At 39.4% G+C, this 18,237-nt stretch overlaps 2 protein-coding genes across 8 annotated transcripts in view; both read left to right on the top strand.

Annotated features, from left to right (window-relative positions):
- The window catches only part of samd10b (sterile alpha motif domain containing 10b), a 43,745-nt gene extending 35,683 nt beyond the window's left edge, over positions 1 to 8,062 (top strand). The window contains exon 5 of the mRNA XM_067528469.1: positions 6,392 to 8,062. Within this exon, the coding sequence (XP_067384570.1) occupies positions 6,392 to 6,414 (23 nt within the window). The 3' untranslated portion in view covers positions 6,415 to 8,062. The remainder of the gene's footprint in view (positions 1 to 6,391) is intronic.
- A 3,236-nt stretch (positions 8,063 to 11,298) lies between these two features.
- uckl1b (uridine-cytidine kinase 1-like 1b) overlaps positions 11,299 to 18,237 on the top strand; it is a 40,994-nt gene continuing 34,055 nt past the window's right edge. For 2 of the 7 annotated variants that reach the window (XM_067528044.1, XM_067528041.1), the window contains exons 1-2: positions 12,514 to 12,691; positions 13,935 to 14,069. In XM_067528044.1, coding sequence (XP_067384145.1) covers positions 12,685 to 12,691; positions 13,935 to 14,069 — 142 coding nt within the window. In that variant the 5' untranslated portion in view covers positions 12,514 to 12,684. Of the gene's footprint in view, positions 11,517 to 12,296; positions 12,491 to 12,510; positions 12,692 to 13,934; positions 14,070 to 18,237 lie in introns of those variants that run through there. The other 5 variants (XM_067528036.1, XM_067528037.1, XM_067528052.1 and 2 more) reach the window with 5 other exon arrangements.

The raw sequence follows: 18,237 nt of genomic DNA, 5'->3' as shown, positions 1-18,237 counted from the left end.
ATTCATGTGACATAATAATAAAATAACGATCTTTACAAACTAACTAAACTATTTAAATGACCACCTAACTTTACAACATTTATATGTATCTATACAGCCTTTTTATCTAATATCACAATAGAATAATAGTTTGACTCATGAAAAATAAGCAATAATTTTCTAAGTGAAACCTGAACCTGCAAACCGTGAGATTAACAAAAAAAGAGGAACAACCACATTAACAATACATGGCTGAACTGAGCTGTTGTCCAGTCATAATACCCTGAATGTTAAAAAAAGAAAATATTTCATTTTAATTCAATTCTGTTCTTGATGCATGCAAACCCAAATACACTTAAGTTGAAAGTGCTATACATACCCTTCTTTAAGGTGTAAAATGAAAATCTTTTGAATTAATATGTAAAATATCAAAGACAGAGACAAGGCACTGATATGTAACAAAAGAATAAAACCATGAGTCCAGAATAAAACCAAAGACAGTGTTTGTGTTATGTATGTTCTTTAAACCAGTTGATCACCACGACACCTGACAAACACTTTGTTTATTTCTTTGCAGTTTCCTCTTCTATCATTTTAGTTCATGCCTCTTAGAAAGTTAGTTAGTTTGTTTCTGATGAAATCCATCCTAGAAAAGCATTAAGAATTAAACTGAATGAAATTGAGAGAAAAATTCCATTGACTGGTAAAGGGAAATAATTTAATTTCTGTTGGACATATCTAATAATAGAGCAATGCAAATGTAATTTGCCACTTCAGCAGGCACTGACTCTAAGCTATAAGGGCAAGCTAATTTGGTGGCCTCATAAAACACCGTCACAGGGTTGTATTTAGAGGTGATAGAGGTATGAAGGGATTAGGCATCTGTGTTTTGATGCTGGAACATTTTAAAAACGGCAGTGGTGGAAGAAGTACTCAGATCATCTATTTAAGCAAAAAATATCAGTACCACAGTGTGGAAATACTGGCAGTAAAAGTCCTGTATTCACAATGTTGATAAATTAAAAGTACAGAGCTATTAGCTCAAAAAATCCTTTCAGGGGTTGCCACTGCAGAATGTATTCAGCACGTTGCTTTGGCATGTGTTTTTACGCCGGACACCGGATGCCAGATTCCTGCTGCGGGCCTCCTGGATTGTCCAGGCTCCGGACTGGCACTGGGGTGGCCCTTGGTGTCTGGGTGGGGCCATGGCTGATAGGGTGGGATTAAATCCCGTAGCCCTCTGCATCCGAATACGATGCTCTACCCACTGATCACCAGGCCCCCTCTCAAAAAATACTTATTTGGCATAGAGTACTTTTACTTGCTTTATACTTTACTATACTCAAAAATACTTAAAATATAAGTAAGTAAACGTACTTATTTGACATCAGTGAATATAATATTATTGGATTATAACTGTTGATTAATGTGCTCGTCAATTTTATTTTGCAACTGGTAATAATAGAGCTTATTTTAATAACCTTGTAAATGGTTGATAATCATATGTTGTGAATTTAATAATAATTATTTTTATTAGTAGTAGTATTACTATTATTATTATAATTTGAATAACTTTACATACGGCTGGGTTTGTGGTTTATTTCATCCAAGTCAAAAAGGCTTCGTGATTATAGCTTGTGTTATTTATCTGATTAACTATGTTTTAAATAAACATACAAAAAAAGTTTGGCATTTAAAATGGAGAGAAGTCAAAGCATGAAATAGCAGAGAATGAAAATATGTACTTAGTTACTTTACACCCCTGAAAACATTTTATAATAAACTCATCGTGTCATTATAGCTTTTGTAATTATGCTGCAAATGTTCAAGAACTATTGATTGAGTTAGTTATGCTGGTCCAGCTACCACTATTGTCCACACTGAAATATCTCAACATGGATCAGATGCACTGCAATGAAACTTGGTACATACATGGTACAGACATCCACAGTCCTCAGAGGATTCTAACATTAGTGACCCCCTGACTTTCATTCTATTTGTTGCCATGAAATGTAATTGCATTTATTTGTGTTCAGTGCTAAATAAAAACGTTCTAACATACTAAACTACAATGATGAACACAGCAATCACATTAGCATGTTAATGCTGTCTGCATATGCTGGGATGCTGTTATTCCTTTGTGATCAAAGCACTGCTGCACCTGGGTTCAGCCACACAGAGCCACACTATCATGGCTCTAGACTCTAGACAAAATGAAACATGTAGGAAAGAAGGTAATGATGCTGTTGTTTTGACCAGCAAATGGGAGGTGGTGTGTGTGGGAAGCATGGTGATAGTAAAATGGGAAGATGAAGGCTGGAGGTGAGAAACAATTAGGCAGACTTTTCACACAGTAGATATTGCTCTCATGCTCAAACGCTACTCCGCACACACTTGCATGTTCTCTCTCAGAAATCTTTCTCCCAATACATTTACAATTCTGATGTAATTTAGTGCAGCCTTGCATCACACCACCTGTCAGGTCTGATTCATCTCCAACAAATTTACCAAAAATTAAATATCGATCTTACAATAACTTTTGAAAAGAGGGTGAAAATACAAATATGCCTGGATGTGATGTGAGTTTGTCATGACATCTGAGCCATGATAGTGCAATTTGACACAACCCAACAAGGCTCTCAGATTATTCACATCAGCATTATTTAAGTGCTTGCTTCAGTGCTTGTTAAACCTTAACATAAAATACAGAGATGTGATGTGGAATTATAAGGACAAATGACAGAAAAGAGCACAGAATCCCGAGGATTAACATTTAAATATGGTGAAGGGGGAGAAAGTGGAGAATAACGTGCAACAAAGAGAAGGACAGAGAGCTGCAAGGGGAGGTGAGATGCTTAAGAGATAGAGAAAAATACTGGGAATGAAAATGACAGATGAGAGATAAAGAAATGAGACGTGTAAAAAGGTTAATGAAGGGACATGGATAGTGGAAGAAAGCTTGGTCTGATGTCACATTTATTCATTGGCATTCTGCTCCATGCTAATCTGTCTGTGACAGGCTCACTTGCTCAAAGCACCATAATAACATTTCACACTCTACATGGGATCACATTGTGCATTATCCACACAGGAAAAAATGTGAGAAAATGTTTTTTAAAAACTTTTCTATGATTGAAAGAGTGATATTTTTTGGTTTTATGGAATCCATGGAAAATGTGAATGTGGATGTCAATTTGAAGGTGATCTCTATCTTGCCACCATGTAAAAGTGGGTATAGTCAAAGTTTTTGTGTTTTCAATCACAACTTTTAAGCTCCTTTCAGCTCATTCTTTTGGTTTTCAGGTGAAAAACTTTATTGGTTTGGTTCACTCTGTTCTCAGAAAGAAAAAAAAATGGATGCCCTTCCTGTAGCAACCCTCCCATTTTATCTGGGATCTGGACCAGCAAGGCCATGCCTGGCGGGGTGGGATTTGATCCCACAGCCTTCTGCATACCAACCCAATGCTCTGAGCCACCACTCTTAAGTGGATGAACTCTTCAAGGCCTGACAACGTTCAGAGAGAATAGATGTATTTGATTTATTTATTTATTTATGTCGCTTCTGAATATGTTTTCTTCTGGATAGTTCTCGCTGACTTCTATAGCACTACCACTGAATACATGAATGGATCTATAATTATGAATTGGATGTTTTACATAGCACACCACATCTAACACTTTGTAGGTCCAAAGAACGTGAATCAGATTATAGCTACAGACACCCGACAGTGGAGGAATAGGGAAGGATAAACAAACATTAAGCACAAGCTCTGAATCACATTTATTTACACACTAAAAATGACATTTCTCCACAACTGTGCAATTATTTAAAAAAGTACACACAAATATTTTTCATATAAAATGCTGAGAAAAAAAGTAATGATTAATTTTCATTCATCAAACTGATTAATGAGAAATTTAACACATAAGATATTAGATACATACATTTTGGAGCATTTATCCCTTTTCTTGTCCTTCACTGAGCATAAAAGTATAGACTGGATTCTTGTGATATTACATGGGTTTCAACAATCACAGTTAGTTTCAAGGTGGAAATAAGAATAAAAACGTTTAATAAACTACTACTGCAGCATAATCCCCATCTCTGTCCTCTATACATTTGGTCAGTTATATCTTGGTGGTCATATTTTTGCCAAAGCATTATTAATTACATGGAGTTAAATTTCTACAGTAGTAAACTGAATTCACAAAAGTTTTGAATCTGCACACTTTTTCCACCAACTCTCGTATCTGCAGTATGGGCGACTGTGGCACAGGAAGGTAAAGCGGTTGTCCACCAATCTCACAATTGTTGGTTCAATCCACGGCTCCTCTGGTCACATGTCGAAGTGTCTTTGAGCAAGACACTGAACCCCAACTTAGTTGCTCCCGGTGAGTGTTGGCCAGCTGCATAGCAGCTCCCCCATCGGTGTATGAGTGTGAGTGCGAATGGGTAAATAAGAAGCAGTGTAAAGCGCTTTGAGTGCCAATAGGTAGAAAAGCGCTATATAAGTGCAGACCATTTATATAAGTGCAGACCATTTGCAGGGGGTGAGTGTCGGAACCTCAAAACTTATATTCCTATTGCTGCACCACTTTTAAACTTTAGACAGAACTTCTGCTATGTTCATTGTTAGAAAACAAAGTGAATTCAACCACTAACAGTTGAAAACTGACACTAACAGTGTAAAAATTTAAATCTGGACTTCAAAGTTAATGCAAATACAGAAGTATACAGTATATAAGCCCAGGCACTGGCACAACTTTCACTGCTATACTTTCCATTGCATTATTTCCCCGTCTGCTGTTTATGTGTTTTTTTACATAACCCCTTTGTGGCAGGGAAAGCTACTGCCGCTTTATTCTTTGTGGGCATGAATCGTGTATTTTGTAGTTCATCTTCATATTTTTGGCAGGCTATGCATAGTCTGGGAAAGGTAAGGATGAAGTCTTCCAAACCCGTGTCTCTGTCAGGGTACAGTGAACCTGTTTGAAGCTTTTGGAAGGAGGATTTAGATCAGAGCCCGATGAGGGGCCTGCCCTCCCTCTTCTTTTCTCCCTCTAGTTGTTGGTATATCCCTATAATAAACTGTTTCTCCTTCCTTCTCAACACATCCAATTTTGATCAGATTTGGCAATTGTGTGTAGTCATCTGCTATGTTTCAGATTCTCAGAAGTGATTAACTGAATGAAACAACGTTGCAAATAACCTCAATACAACCCTTAAACTTTAACCCACTGCTACAAGATCTGTTGTTGGCAGCACTTTGGTTGCTCTGGGAGACCGTCTCTGTAACCTTGTAGCTCTGAATCTCTCCTGTGATGTTGTTCTTTATTCAGGACTCCATATGGTGCCTGTCAGCTGAACTGTGGTTCTGCATTAGAATGTGAATGAAACTTTGTGCAAGACAGAGGAAACAGAGGAACATGTCAAGTCTCTTCAGCACACATTTTGCTCAGTTGCTGTTCCATCCCATCTTCCCATCTACTTCGCTTAAAATCATTTCTCTCAGAGGGGTGGTTATCACTGTCTCCTCAAGATTCTTGTCAGATTGTTGCCTCTTCATCCTTCTTTCTCGTGGTATCATTACCTGGTTCAGGCTCACTCCAGTGCCATGTTACATCTGTCTGTGGTTAGAGACAGGTGGTGCATTTTCCTTGGTTATCAGGAGAGAAGGACTTTAGGGCAGGACCGTCTGGTAGAGGAAAGTCTGCCTTCCCACTGACACTGGTGTCATTTTAGGATGGAACAAACTGGCTAGTTGTCAGGGAAACCACCTGGTTGCAACTGTTGTTTCAAACCAAGAGAGAGAGGAAACAGACACTATGACATTGAGACAAAAGGCTTATTTTTTTATTGCATATTGATTCACCAAATGTCATAATTTTGTTATATATATATATATATATACCTGCTTTCTCCACAGTATATATGGAAACATCACTATATAATAATATAGTACAAATATGTACACAAATTGTTTGGCCTTTTTTTACCCCTATCTACATTAGTGTCATTGCAGAAATTGTCATGCACTGCCATTATGCTATTACTTATTCAGTCACCCAGTTTTTAAACTATGTTATAAAGGTTGTGGCTTTGTGATTGATTGCAGTGTGTTACAAGAAGAGAGAGCACACCCTGGTTACTCGATAATTCAGTAGAGTCTAGAGGGTGGTGAAGTGTCACCACAAGGGTTATGAACCCAATACTTGAGCTTTGAAAAGGCCCTTATAAGATCGATGTGTTATCAAGGAACAGAGGATAAAAAGTGTCATGATGCATTAACAGAAATTGATTTCTTTTTATTTTAAAATAGTGCGTGATACAATAGCAAACTATCCTCTGCTCTTTTTAATCCTTGTGAATCCTAATTATGTAACCCTCCCCACTCTTTCTGTCTTTTTGCAGCATCCTTTGGAAACTTCTCTTAGTTCATCCCTGGGTACATTTGGCAGTCCCTTCCTTCATCCCCTGTCACAGTACGTCTCTAGGAGCCATGGAAGAGCTGCCGTCTTCAGATATGTGAGCGGAGAATCAATGAGTGAAAGGAAAGAGGACGAGCCTATAGTCTACACGCCAACCAGTCTGGACCATCCTCATTCAACCCAGCCAATCTGGTTTACAAACACCGAGACAGAGACAGAACTAGCTCAAGACTTGCCCACTGTAACATAGTGATAAGATGTAAGATTCACACCCCTGATGATGTAGGCCTATCACTGGTATATGCTCGATCACTGCATATCTTCTTTTGGCTTTCTGCCTCATTCAGACTGGATTAACTGTCAATTTCAACAGAAACACACACAGGTTTATCTTTGACATTAGCTTTATGTGTGCCCAACAAGATATACATTTTTTCCTCGGCTCACCCTGCTGGTTGAGATCATCAGATTAGTCATTCTTTGGTAACATTTTTTCATTTAACATTCAATAGATACTTGCTTGAATTAAACACATATTTACATACAGTGTCAACATTTCACAAGTGAATCTCAAGGCAAGCTCTCTTTGAAGCTGTAACCTCAAGTCTATTTAAGAGGAGTGAGAGCTGCTCTTAACTGCATTTGCGTGATGACGATAATCAATTTCTCACTCATAAGTTACATTTTCCTCTCAGGACTTTAGTTTTGGAATTGCAGGTTTGTAGAATTAACAACGACACCTTCAACTGAATGTTATTCCCACAAAAGTCTTTTGTAATTTGTAATCTGTATTGTGACTTATCTGCAGTATGGCACTGAGAAATTAGGAATATATACTGTATATATACAGAGTGTGAGCAGTAGAATAACAAACAATTTAATCTGTGTATACCGTAACAGTACCTTAGTATTTTAATAATGGAATGGATCCAGAGTACATAGAGTTAGTGTAAAGTCTATGCTTCTTAAAGCAATAATATAAATTGTAACAGGTGAAAAGGAATAGCACTATCTGGGATAAATATTACGTTTTTTTTTAAAGATTTGAGATCCACAAAAATGAGTGTCTGCAGAGATAAATACAGACTATTGCCTGTTACAGTGGTAGCATTTGCCACTGCCATAGCTTCTGTTCTACGTGTGTGGTATACTGTGTACTGTATCCCATCTATCACACACAGATTTGAAAGGATGAGCCTCTGTTTCATTCCAACCAATTTCTGTTTCATATGTGACACTGTGATTTCAAATGCTCACAAGTCGAGACACTGTAACTGCTATCCAGATGTAAGATTCCCAGTGTGACTGAATGGAGCCCCTTTGACAGCTTAGTATGAAGAAAATATTTATATCCCATTAATAAATAGATAAATAAATCAGTGAATAAACTGACAACAAATAAAATCCTTTTGAACATCCGTCCTTGTGTTTTTCGAGAAGAAATCTTTAATGTAAGTAACTGACTGTTACAAGGGGAACAACACACTGTATTATTTTTGGAATACCTGATGTACTGTAAATACTGACACCTTTTGTTTACTTCACATGACTGATGAATTAAAATGCAACAAAGGAAAAATTGTATCTGCTTTATAGATATGGAAACATTTGCTTTGGAAGATAATGAAAGCTTTCTTTTTAGAATAAACTAAATGAGATCAAGTGTTGGTCTTTATTTCAACAGAATATAATAATACACACTACATCTCAACAATGTGAATTTAGCAAGATATCAAATTTACTGTAAATGACAACTAAATATAAGATCTAAATCCCTGCTCAATTTACGGCATGCCTCAAAAAACAAAAGGTCAATTCTAATTTATCTCGACAATACGTTGTGGAACAGGTGCCAAATTGTTTTCCCATTTACACATTTTAAGTGGTAAAACAATGTTTGTAATTTTAATTGCAAATGTTTCAGAATCAGTGAATCCTTTTTTTGGCTAGTCAAGCATCAAGTAAATGCATAGCACTTTCTACCTGTACTGTTGAGGTAGAACTACAGACAGCTCGAGAAAACAGGGATCTAACTACCAACCCCATAACTAGTGGATGACCATGTTATCTCCTGTTGGATCAAACAAGACTTTGTCTTTGACGTATTGTTTGAGCATCCAGGAACACTATAAGATCACTCATTTCCTGTGTACATTTAATTTCTGTAACACATACAGTCCTGACCAGCTAATTTAATTTCTTGTACACACCCACACACACCAAAACACAGCTTTGATTTAAGTAGCACAAACGTGGTTCACCTCAGTGGCTCTCTCCTCAAATCCCCAAAGTGCTCCTGGGTACCCTTTTCTGGCTATAACCAAGAAATGTGGCAAAGCACAGGTCCTGTGGATTCGTGTTTCTCTTTCTCACAGACTTGTTTACTTCTCTACCACTTTCAGCTGTTTGTTCAGTTCTTTGCTCCCTTGTCACACCAATTTAGTCATTGTGTCTTTATACATACACATTCCCTGCATATAAGAATCAACAAGGTGAACATATAGCTAATCGGAGACCAAATAAAAAGTCTGATTTATAGTTACTGAACATTACCTTTGTCACAAATAACTGTGTGTCAGACTTGCACCTTTGACCATCATAGGCCCATGAATCACGAATTTGAATTTTGTGAATGCAAAACAATGCTGTCTGCCTACAGAAACACATACTTTGTCTCTGTCTCCTGCTATCTCTCTTGCGTTCTCTCTCTCTCTCTCTCACACACACACACTGGGATCCAATTACTGAGAGACACGAAGCATCTCACCTGTTAATAACAAGGCACATGTATGATAAACAGATTCAGTGAGCAGTGGCCTTCTCAACCCCGACCGAGAATAACTCCATGGAGCAGATGGTTGGATGGTGCAGCTAATTGGCTGCTGTTTACTGTTAAGTGTCTTTCTTTCTGTGAAGTTAAAAATTGGGTGATTCACTGATTCACTATTGAAAGCTTGTCTTTCATCATTATTCTCTGAAACATCCCAAAGCTGAGACTCTTGATGCAGCTTGTTTATTGCTATCTGCTTGTGGCTTTGATCAGATAGATCTCAGTTCTCTGACAGCACTAAAATTGAATGAAAGACTCTCTGTCCTATCTGATCAGCAACTGTTGAGAAGCCCTTTAGCAGCTGTGCAAGTGGAGTTGCCCAGTGGCCCAAACAGCTGACGGTAATTTTTCTGGCCAGCATCCAAGTGTTAAAATTCAGTATGCCACTACAAACCATGATGGGATAAAGAAATGCATGTGCGCTCAACTTGAATGGAAAGGTTAAAGGATAAATAACACAATCATCTGTTGGATGGACTCTTCAAGACCCTTTTAGGGCACAGACTGAACTGGCTAGTTTTAAAAACCATTAAGTAGCCTTTTGCTCACTCAGCAGAGGAGGCATGGGAACATAAATCACTGCCATTGTAAATGGACTAATCACAGGTCAAACAAGACCCTGTGTGAACTGCATATCATTAGACATTACAGAGAACAGAAAGAAGATTTAACCTTATCAGCTGAAGTGTGTAAGGGAATAACAGCTGTCTCTTAGCTGAGCCAGAGAAACTACTGCTCAGGCCTATTAACCAGCTGACTATTTCAGCGATTATAGTACTGTGTTTGTACTAACTTGGCTTTGCCTTGAAAACCAACTACAAGTACAAGTTGACAATCATACTTCAGGGCCCAGGTTTTCACATGGAGCCACTCCTGACAAATTGCAAAGCCACACTGCCACCTAGTGGAAGACGTATGCAGACTTTTTTTTTTTTTTGTCCTTTCGGCTTATCCCGTGAGTTCAGGGTCGCCACAGCGTATCATTGTCCGCATGTTGATTTGGCACAGTTTCCTGGCGCGACCCGCTTCAATTTCTACCGGGCTTGGACCGGCACTGTACAGCTTGGGATCGGAAATCATTGACATAAAAGGTGTGAAATCGCTTGACAGTTGAAACATTTAAGCATTAATTTGAGGACCATAAAAATAATAATAAAACATATTAATAATATTATATAAAATTGTTATCTAATAAATAATGTAACTGTGGCATCCACCCATCTAGCCATCCATCTAAACAGCTTATCCTGTGAAGGGTCATAGGGGGCACTGGTGCAGATGTCATTTAGTAAGAGGTAGGGTGCAGGTTTACATCAATTACCACTTTTGTGTTTATGTATGCAGCTATTTGGAACAAGACGTTTCTGTGAAAGAAAACGTTGTAGCTAATCCCCCCACCCCCACTCTCTCTTTAAAAGTAATACATATAAAACATTAGAGATCTTAGTTTATTTAAGTTCTACATTACGAAGTAGTAAATTGGGTTCTCCTGCCCTCCAGTGGCAATGCTCAAAACATCATTTACACATCCATTACATCATGGTTTCGGATGATTTCCATTAATAGGAAATTTTAGGTCATGAGTACTGGCACCAATCAAACAGAGTTTCTGTTGTTTCACTGAAACAGACTGAGGTGGCAGTGAATTATTCACTCTGTGAGTTCTGATACAAACAAGATGTCATTAGTGACACATTTATTACTAGCTCAGATAAATGGAGTAAGACCAGCAGTGCATATGCAGCCTATAGCCAGTGTTCAGCTACAGCAATTAAAAATTCGTCAGTGTTGTTTAGCTGATATTAACATCAGTAGGACTGATGGCGTTTTTTCTTAATACTGACCTTGAATTTTGGCACTGTAAGGCAGTTTTTAATAAAAGCTTAGTTTATGGCAGCAGTGCATAACACATTCTTGTTCCGCTGTCATATGCATAGCTTTTTGTTTATAACACAGTAGATTTAGAACATTTAAGATGCATTAGTGATTTCAATGTGTGTGTGGGTTTTTTTATTTTTAATGTTTTTATTTTTTTGGAGAGAGCTACTTGCAGTGACTGACTAGTGCACCGGCCTACAGTACAGAAATGACAACCACAGTAGCCCACCACAGACCGGACCGTAATCATTTTCCCGGCCTGGGCTCTTTAGGTGCGACAGGCTGGAGGACGCACGGGCAGATTCAACTACTTCGCCAGGGTTGATATGAGGAATTTAAGCCGTGGCCCCTTTTTTCGTCAGTAACGAGCGCCGTCACGTCGGAAGAGCAGCACGAGCCGGTAATGCAGCGAGTTTCTTAAAAGCGAAATCCCCCAGAATTAATCTGATATAGATATAGATAATAATAACGCGAGAGTTTGCAAGTTGCCTGAAGACTGTAGTTGCAACTGTCAAAGGTGGAGTGGATACGCGCATGACCCAACACACACTACTGTAATACTGTACACGGCCGCCGAGATATTATCCGTATAAAAAAGCGAAATAATCCCGGGGTAAGGAGCCGAGGAGTGTACGAAAACCGACCGAGATTTGGCGTTTCTGCTGCTTTTCCCTCGCTTCGTTTTCTTTTACTCTAACCAACTGTATTGCAGCCGTCGAAATTACTGCACTAAACATATTTTTGTGCCTCCCTTTAGCTCCAGCCAGCGCAAGGATTTTTTTTTTTTTTTACTCCTCCTTCGTAATAAAGTCGCCATTTTGCTTCACTGCCTATATAAACCATCCTGTATTCTAATATTTTTTCCTCAAGGAGCCTGGGACCTATGTGTTTTTCTGAGCTATTCCTAATATTTGTGGAGCGTTTCACGAGAAGACAGAGGTTGAAGAAGTGCCGCGTGGTATAGGCTACATATTAACGCAGGGAAGGAGGAGGGGGGCAAGGCAATTGGAAACTGGGAATAAGGTGAAAGTGTCCAGGATTTCTTTTCATGAACAGACGAAATTGTCGTTTCTCCTCTCCTGACCTGCTATTTTTTTTGACCACCTCGTCGTCGTCTGCAGAGTGTGTGTTGGGGGGGGGGGGGACAGGACGACGGTGACGACTGTCCGTTTCCTTCCAGGCCCCTCAACCCCAGTCTAACCGGTCGTGGAGGTACAGCAGGTGTGATTGCCATGTAACATAACATTGGTGGAAAAACGCCTACTTAGGTGCCTGTCTCCTGCCCCTCTGCCCCCACTGCCCCCACCTCCTTCCTCACGTGGGTGACCCGAGGCCACCCGGCCCCTGGTGCTGGGTGACTCCCCGACAGTCCAGGTAGGTGTGGCCGACCAGGGGGTGAAGAAAGTGGACTCACAAATGGGCAACTCTGTAACCTTGTTGTAGTTGTTACACAGCATGGCAGTGTGCCACGTGCGGGAGCTAAAATACTTATTTTCATTGTGGTTTGTCAGCAGATTGTGTGTGGAGAAGTGAGGGGGGTCTCACCAGGTTGTGTTGTGTCTAGCCACATGCATGGTAATGTATTGCTGTCGTTTACTTGTAGAATTCTCATTTATGAAAACAGCAGATGCAGGGCTATTTTTTTTTCATGCAATGCTGCTCACATGTCAGCAAATCTTAAAAAGATTCGTTCTAATTAAATGTATGACCCATTTAGAACAAGACAGAACTAAAAAATGAAAATGCATTTTTCACAAAACGTGCTCACTAATGTTTTTAGAGTATATCAATGTGATCTAATAATTTTTCACCAGCTATAATTTTGCAGTCTGTAATCTTTTCGACTTTCTCACTAGATCTGTTTATTTTAAGTAGTGAAATTCTACACTCTTCACACTCTTGACACATCTTACAGGAAAAGGAAGGTGTGTAGTGTTGATGTGTGCAGTATTTCTGCAACTGTGCAAGCTCACCGCACATTTTAACTTCTTAACAACGTAGAAAAAACTGAGTATATATTTTAACACTGACTGATGAGCCGTCGATCATCATTCAAAGCAAAGTGAATGGAATGGCATGTAAACAGACACTGAGTGGCCTCCTTTGAGTTGACCCTTTGTGTGCTGTTGCAATTCATTAGGACAGTGACATGAATTTGTGCTAAGAGAAAGCATGTTGGATCATAATCAGTCCCACTTAGCATAATTAGTGATTGTCCATCTTCATCCATTAGACTGTCCCATGCAGATGGGGAATGAGGGTTCAGCACTGAGAACCTGAAACTGGCATATAGGGTTACTATGGAGGATGATGATGGTGAACTATGCTGTATAATTATCTAGCAGACAACCAATAAGGATTAACCTTTATTTAAACCAAAAAATCTTTTCAGCTTCCAATGTGACCCGATGCATGACTGGTGTTTATAATAAAGAAATAAGAAGGGCTGCTCAGGAAAGGATATCTTTACTGTCCACCTCACTTTGATTCACCTTTTGTCTAATGGGTAGAGCATGGACTTCGGGTATACGTTAGTGTATTGATTTTGAAATGAAACATGGAAGGTCGCACTACAACTGCAGATGTGTGTGCTTCCACTTAGATAATCTTCAGTCTAGTAGCATTGATGTCCAACATGAAGAGAGTGCATCGTAGAACAAGGAGACAATATCATCACAAGCTATTGATGCAATGGATGTAGCTCATAATGCTTTGACAAGCAATGGAACAGGAAAAATGAGCCTCCAAAAGCATCCAAATATTGCCTCTAGCTAGCTAATTCTCCTGTGTTTTTGTACCCTCTCATCTTCCTTTGCAGGCATGGAGAGCCCAAGTGGCCCCAGGCTTGGGAAACTGTCCTCCGCAGGGCTGCCAAGGAGCCGTAACCCCAAGCATGGGCATCCCCAGGAGTCTATCAAAAATACGCCAGGGCCTGAAAACAACAACAAACATAGTGAGTGATGTGCCGCTGCACTTTGTTGAATGGAAACAGTTTGTGAGTTTACAGCTATGCTGTGTTTCTTCACAGATTGTTTTAAATGTGGAAATTGGGGTAGCTTCTGTTTTTGTGAACCAGGTTTGCTTCTGGACTGATTCCAGGATATTTTGTGTTGTAATGCAGTGTAAAGAGTAGCTATTGTTTGCATACAACATGGTATAGTAACACAAGAGGTGATTGCTATTGTATTTATGAATGTTTATCTCAATATTCCATTGAGTAATTGTACTCTTCTCAGCACAGAAAGGCCTGGAAACTAGAGCATCACTGCCTTACAGTGCCTTACAGTGAGAAAACCAAAACAAACAAGCATTGCCAAGCACTGACATGAGTGAAACCCCAAGCCATCTGGATAGAGATGGAAGATTTTGGAAGGAGAAAGTGGGACTGGGGAATTATGTTTCAATCCAATAACCAAGAGCTCATCATGACTTTGTTAATAGACTCAGGCAGTCGTGGAAAACTGGGGCTGCTCTAACATGACCCAGTTGTTTTGGTTGCTACAAAATAGCCTCTCATTTCCACATACACAAAACACAAGTGCTAGACTAGGTACTTTGGTTTGTTTGCTTTTCATGTCAATATTCAGACCCATAGTTTGGTTTTGCATGACAGGCAACAAGAGGCACATGATGTATCAAAGCCATTTATTGAAGTTCTTTACATTTATGGCAGGTTACAGTTATCTGCATAATCTTATCATTTGTTAGCAGTATAGCAACTCTCCAACTCCTCATTGCTCTTGGCTGAATGTCTTTGCTCTTAAAGAGTTTATTGTAGCAGAAGGCGGTGTGTTTGAATGACAGCTCTTTTTCTGTAGCCTCTCAGATTTTCATGTTTGATTGATTTTTACAATTTATTGCTCAATAAACAAGATGTGTATAGTGTATATAAATCAGTCGGTGCAAAGTTGGTGGTGGTGCTGGTGTCGTTTTGAGATTAAAAGCTAAAATTGAGAGTTACACACTGAAGTTCACTGTTGGATAATGATGATTATTCTGAGTTTGACTGTGTGTGTCCAGGTGATGTTATCATAGATGATATCTTGGTTCTGGTCTTTAGGGGACTTTTTTATGTAATGTGACTCCGCAGTTTCTGCCTTCCTGTTTTGTTTTATATTCCCACAGTTGATCTGCTTTTACTCTCTGTAAAGTACAGTAAAGCTTCTCAGATACCAGTAAAGCAGTTAAATCAGTGTTTTTGATGGGTAAAGTCAGTGCTAAGGAGAGTGTTTTGTTCAGTTAGTCGTTAGGGACAATTTCCAGCACAACTTGATTACACAAGATAAGAATCAACGTTCCACTATGTTGTAGTCAAAGAATATTCTTGTTTGGCTAGAAAGGTGCTCTTATCTGGAGCATGACCAGGGGTTTCCCTAGCCTTTAGAGAGGCTTAGTAACGTTGCCAGTGCACTAAGTTTAAAGTCATTATGGTTTGAAGATTTTCTGAGAACCAGCAGCCCTAGGCGGAAAGAACAAGACTACTGAAAAGACATGCAGAACATATTGTAATACATTATCTAAATTATGCTCTGCTTTATGTGAGAAATGCATGTGAATTTTGAATGTTTTTTTTTCAAATGATAAATAAATTCTAAATAGCAAAATATATCTTTTGTTGGTTATGATTTGCTCTGAGGGCAGCATGGTGGTAGAATTGTTAGCGCTGCCACCTCCCAGCTAGACGGTTGTGGGTTTGCGCCCTGGCAGGCCGTAGCCTTTATGTGTGTAGTTGACTTTATGTTCTCCTGTTGCTTGCATGGGTTTCCTCCTGGTTCTCAGGTTTCCTCCCAAAGTCCAAAAATAAGCATGTTAGGTTAATTGGTGAATCTTATATTGCCCGTAGATGTGAATGTGAGTGCAAATGGTTGTCTGCGTATGTCTCTCTGTGGCCTTGAGATAGACTGGCGACCTGTCCAGGGTGTACCCCACCTCTCACCTGATGACAGCTGGGATAAGCTCCAGCCCTCCTGCGACCCAAATGGGATAAGCGGTGACAGATAATGGATGGGTGGATTTGCTCAGATGTAAATGAGGCTAAAGCAGAAATCTATCTACTCGCAAAAGTTCCTCTAGCAAAAAACCAAATGTATCTACTTGAAAATACTTTCAAATTGTCCTCTTTAGCTTGCTACTAATCAGTGACTTTTGGTATGTAATGATAAGGAGAAATGCTACAGTGCTAATCATAATAAGCCTAGTGCAAGCTTGTGAATCCCTGGAGTACCGTGAGCCTCGGTTTAGGGAAACAAAGGCATCGATAAATGAGGCTTCCTGTGGAGGTCAATCTATGCCCACTGTACACAGCATGGTCTTCAGATAACCAGTACCAGTATTACACTGTCTACCCTTGTCATTCTGGTCCCTTTTTAATTTTTTCATTCTTTGTCCAAGTTTAAACTGTTAAATCTTGTTGTATGATGAGTTCACATGCTGATCAATTAATTTTCCTGTTAGAGTCTTTGGATGATGTAACTATGTAGAAATACTGTCTGGCTGAGCTGTTTTTTTTCCTGAAATCCCTCTATGCTTTTATACTTGAAAACAAAGACTGCAAATTGAGTTCGTGTGCTTTCCTAGAGTGCTGTGGTTGAGCTGTCACCTTGCCACACCAGACAACTTGCAGCAAAGGATGTGGTCCTTGAGGGTTACTTTCTCCCTCTTTGTTTTTCTATTTTTTGCGCTCAGATTTTTTTCTGTATCTTTATATTAATATTTTAGAGTTGTAGTAGTTTTTATATTTTCACTCCATTGCTGCTCTAAAATGTTCAACAACATTATTTCAATAGGCATAGTCTAGGAATGTGCATGACTATCCTCACTCTTTGATGGAAACACTCTGTCCAATGGGCATACACTATGTAAAAAGAGGTGCATGCATACTCCAGAGTTCTGCGTGCACCTTGTGTATTGGGAAGTGGGTTTGATGTTTGCAGCAGTTTAGGGTTGTATCCTTGTGGCTCTGTGTGAATGTTAAACAAAGCTTTGCTTGTATGTGGTTGTTTTTCACATGTCAGTGTGTGCATGCACATGCATGTGAGCACACAAACACAGTATTCTCAAATGACAGTCCACTACTCTGACTCCAGGACCTTAATTTCAGTGCCACAGCTGCCATCTGCTGATTTTGCATATTTGTCTCGGCAGCAATTTCTTGCTTTTGCTCTCTAGCTATAGCTTTCTCACACTTTCTCTTGTACGTTTGTTGTCCAATTCTCCACACATCTCATTCCTTTCCATTTTATCCTCCCTCAAATTCTTCATTTCTCTCATTGCTCAATTATTAGGGAGTATTATCAGCAGCAGTGAATCAGTGGTCCTCCAACCTCACTATTCCTGCCATCTTCTGTTCCATGCCCACAGCTCTTATCACCCTGCTCCCACCAACTACCCCCACTTTAATCCTTGCTCTTCTCACATCCCATATTTGATATACTTTGCTGGTGCTTTGAGTCTCCCAAATTGGTGAAATAGTAAAAGATAAAATCGATAAAGAGCTATAGATGTTTGCTTTGGGATGAAATTGATTTCTGGTGCTTTTCTCAGCCTGATGCTCATCTTGTTTTGAGGAGAGTCCTTTGTCATCTTTGTCACACCTTTATTTGGCAGGCTTGAGAATGGCAGATGAGAAGGAGGACAGGGAAATGGGAGAGACTGAGTTGGTGAGTCACGGTCCATAAGGAGGGCACTGCAAACAGTCTGGAGTAGGCATTGTCTGTCTGGCTCACATATGCAGTACTGTATACACTGTTGCGTAAACACATGCAGCTTTTATGGGTGCCTCTTTATGCGTAGAACTCCTTAGTGCAACAACTGTGCAGTGATTCGTGTTTATTTTCTAATGTTTTTTCAAGCCCGTCACATTTTAAAGTGTTTTAATTGCTTTTCTCTCAGTTCACCTGTCAGCGTCATCCCCCAGGAAATGAAAGAGACTGTCAAGTTATTGTGTGTTACCAGATTATGTAGCTGGAATCTTAAGCCCAAGCTCTTTTCTTTGATTTGGCTGATTTAAGTGTGGTTTAACACTGCTAGTAAACTGACTGACCGCATGTCTATGTGGTGAGGACTGATCTCTTACATAAAATGACCGCAGTTCAGATTCGTGAAGGCAGCGCAAATAGATT

This window comes from Channa argus, chromosome 13 (genome assembly GCF_033026475.1).
Source record: "Channa argus isolate prfri chromosome 13, Channa argus male v1.0, whole genome shotgun sequence".
NCBI lineage: Eukaryota > Metazoa > Chordata > Actinopteri > Anabantiformes > Channidae > Channa > Channa argus.
Note: the sequence above shows the minus strand (reverse complement) of the source record. Positions and strands in the feature narration are given on the sequence as shown.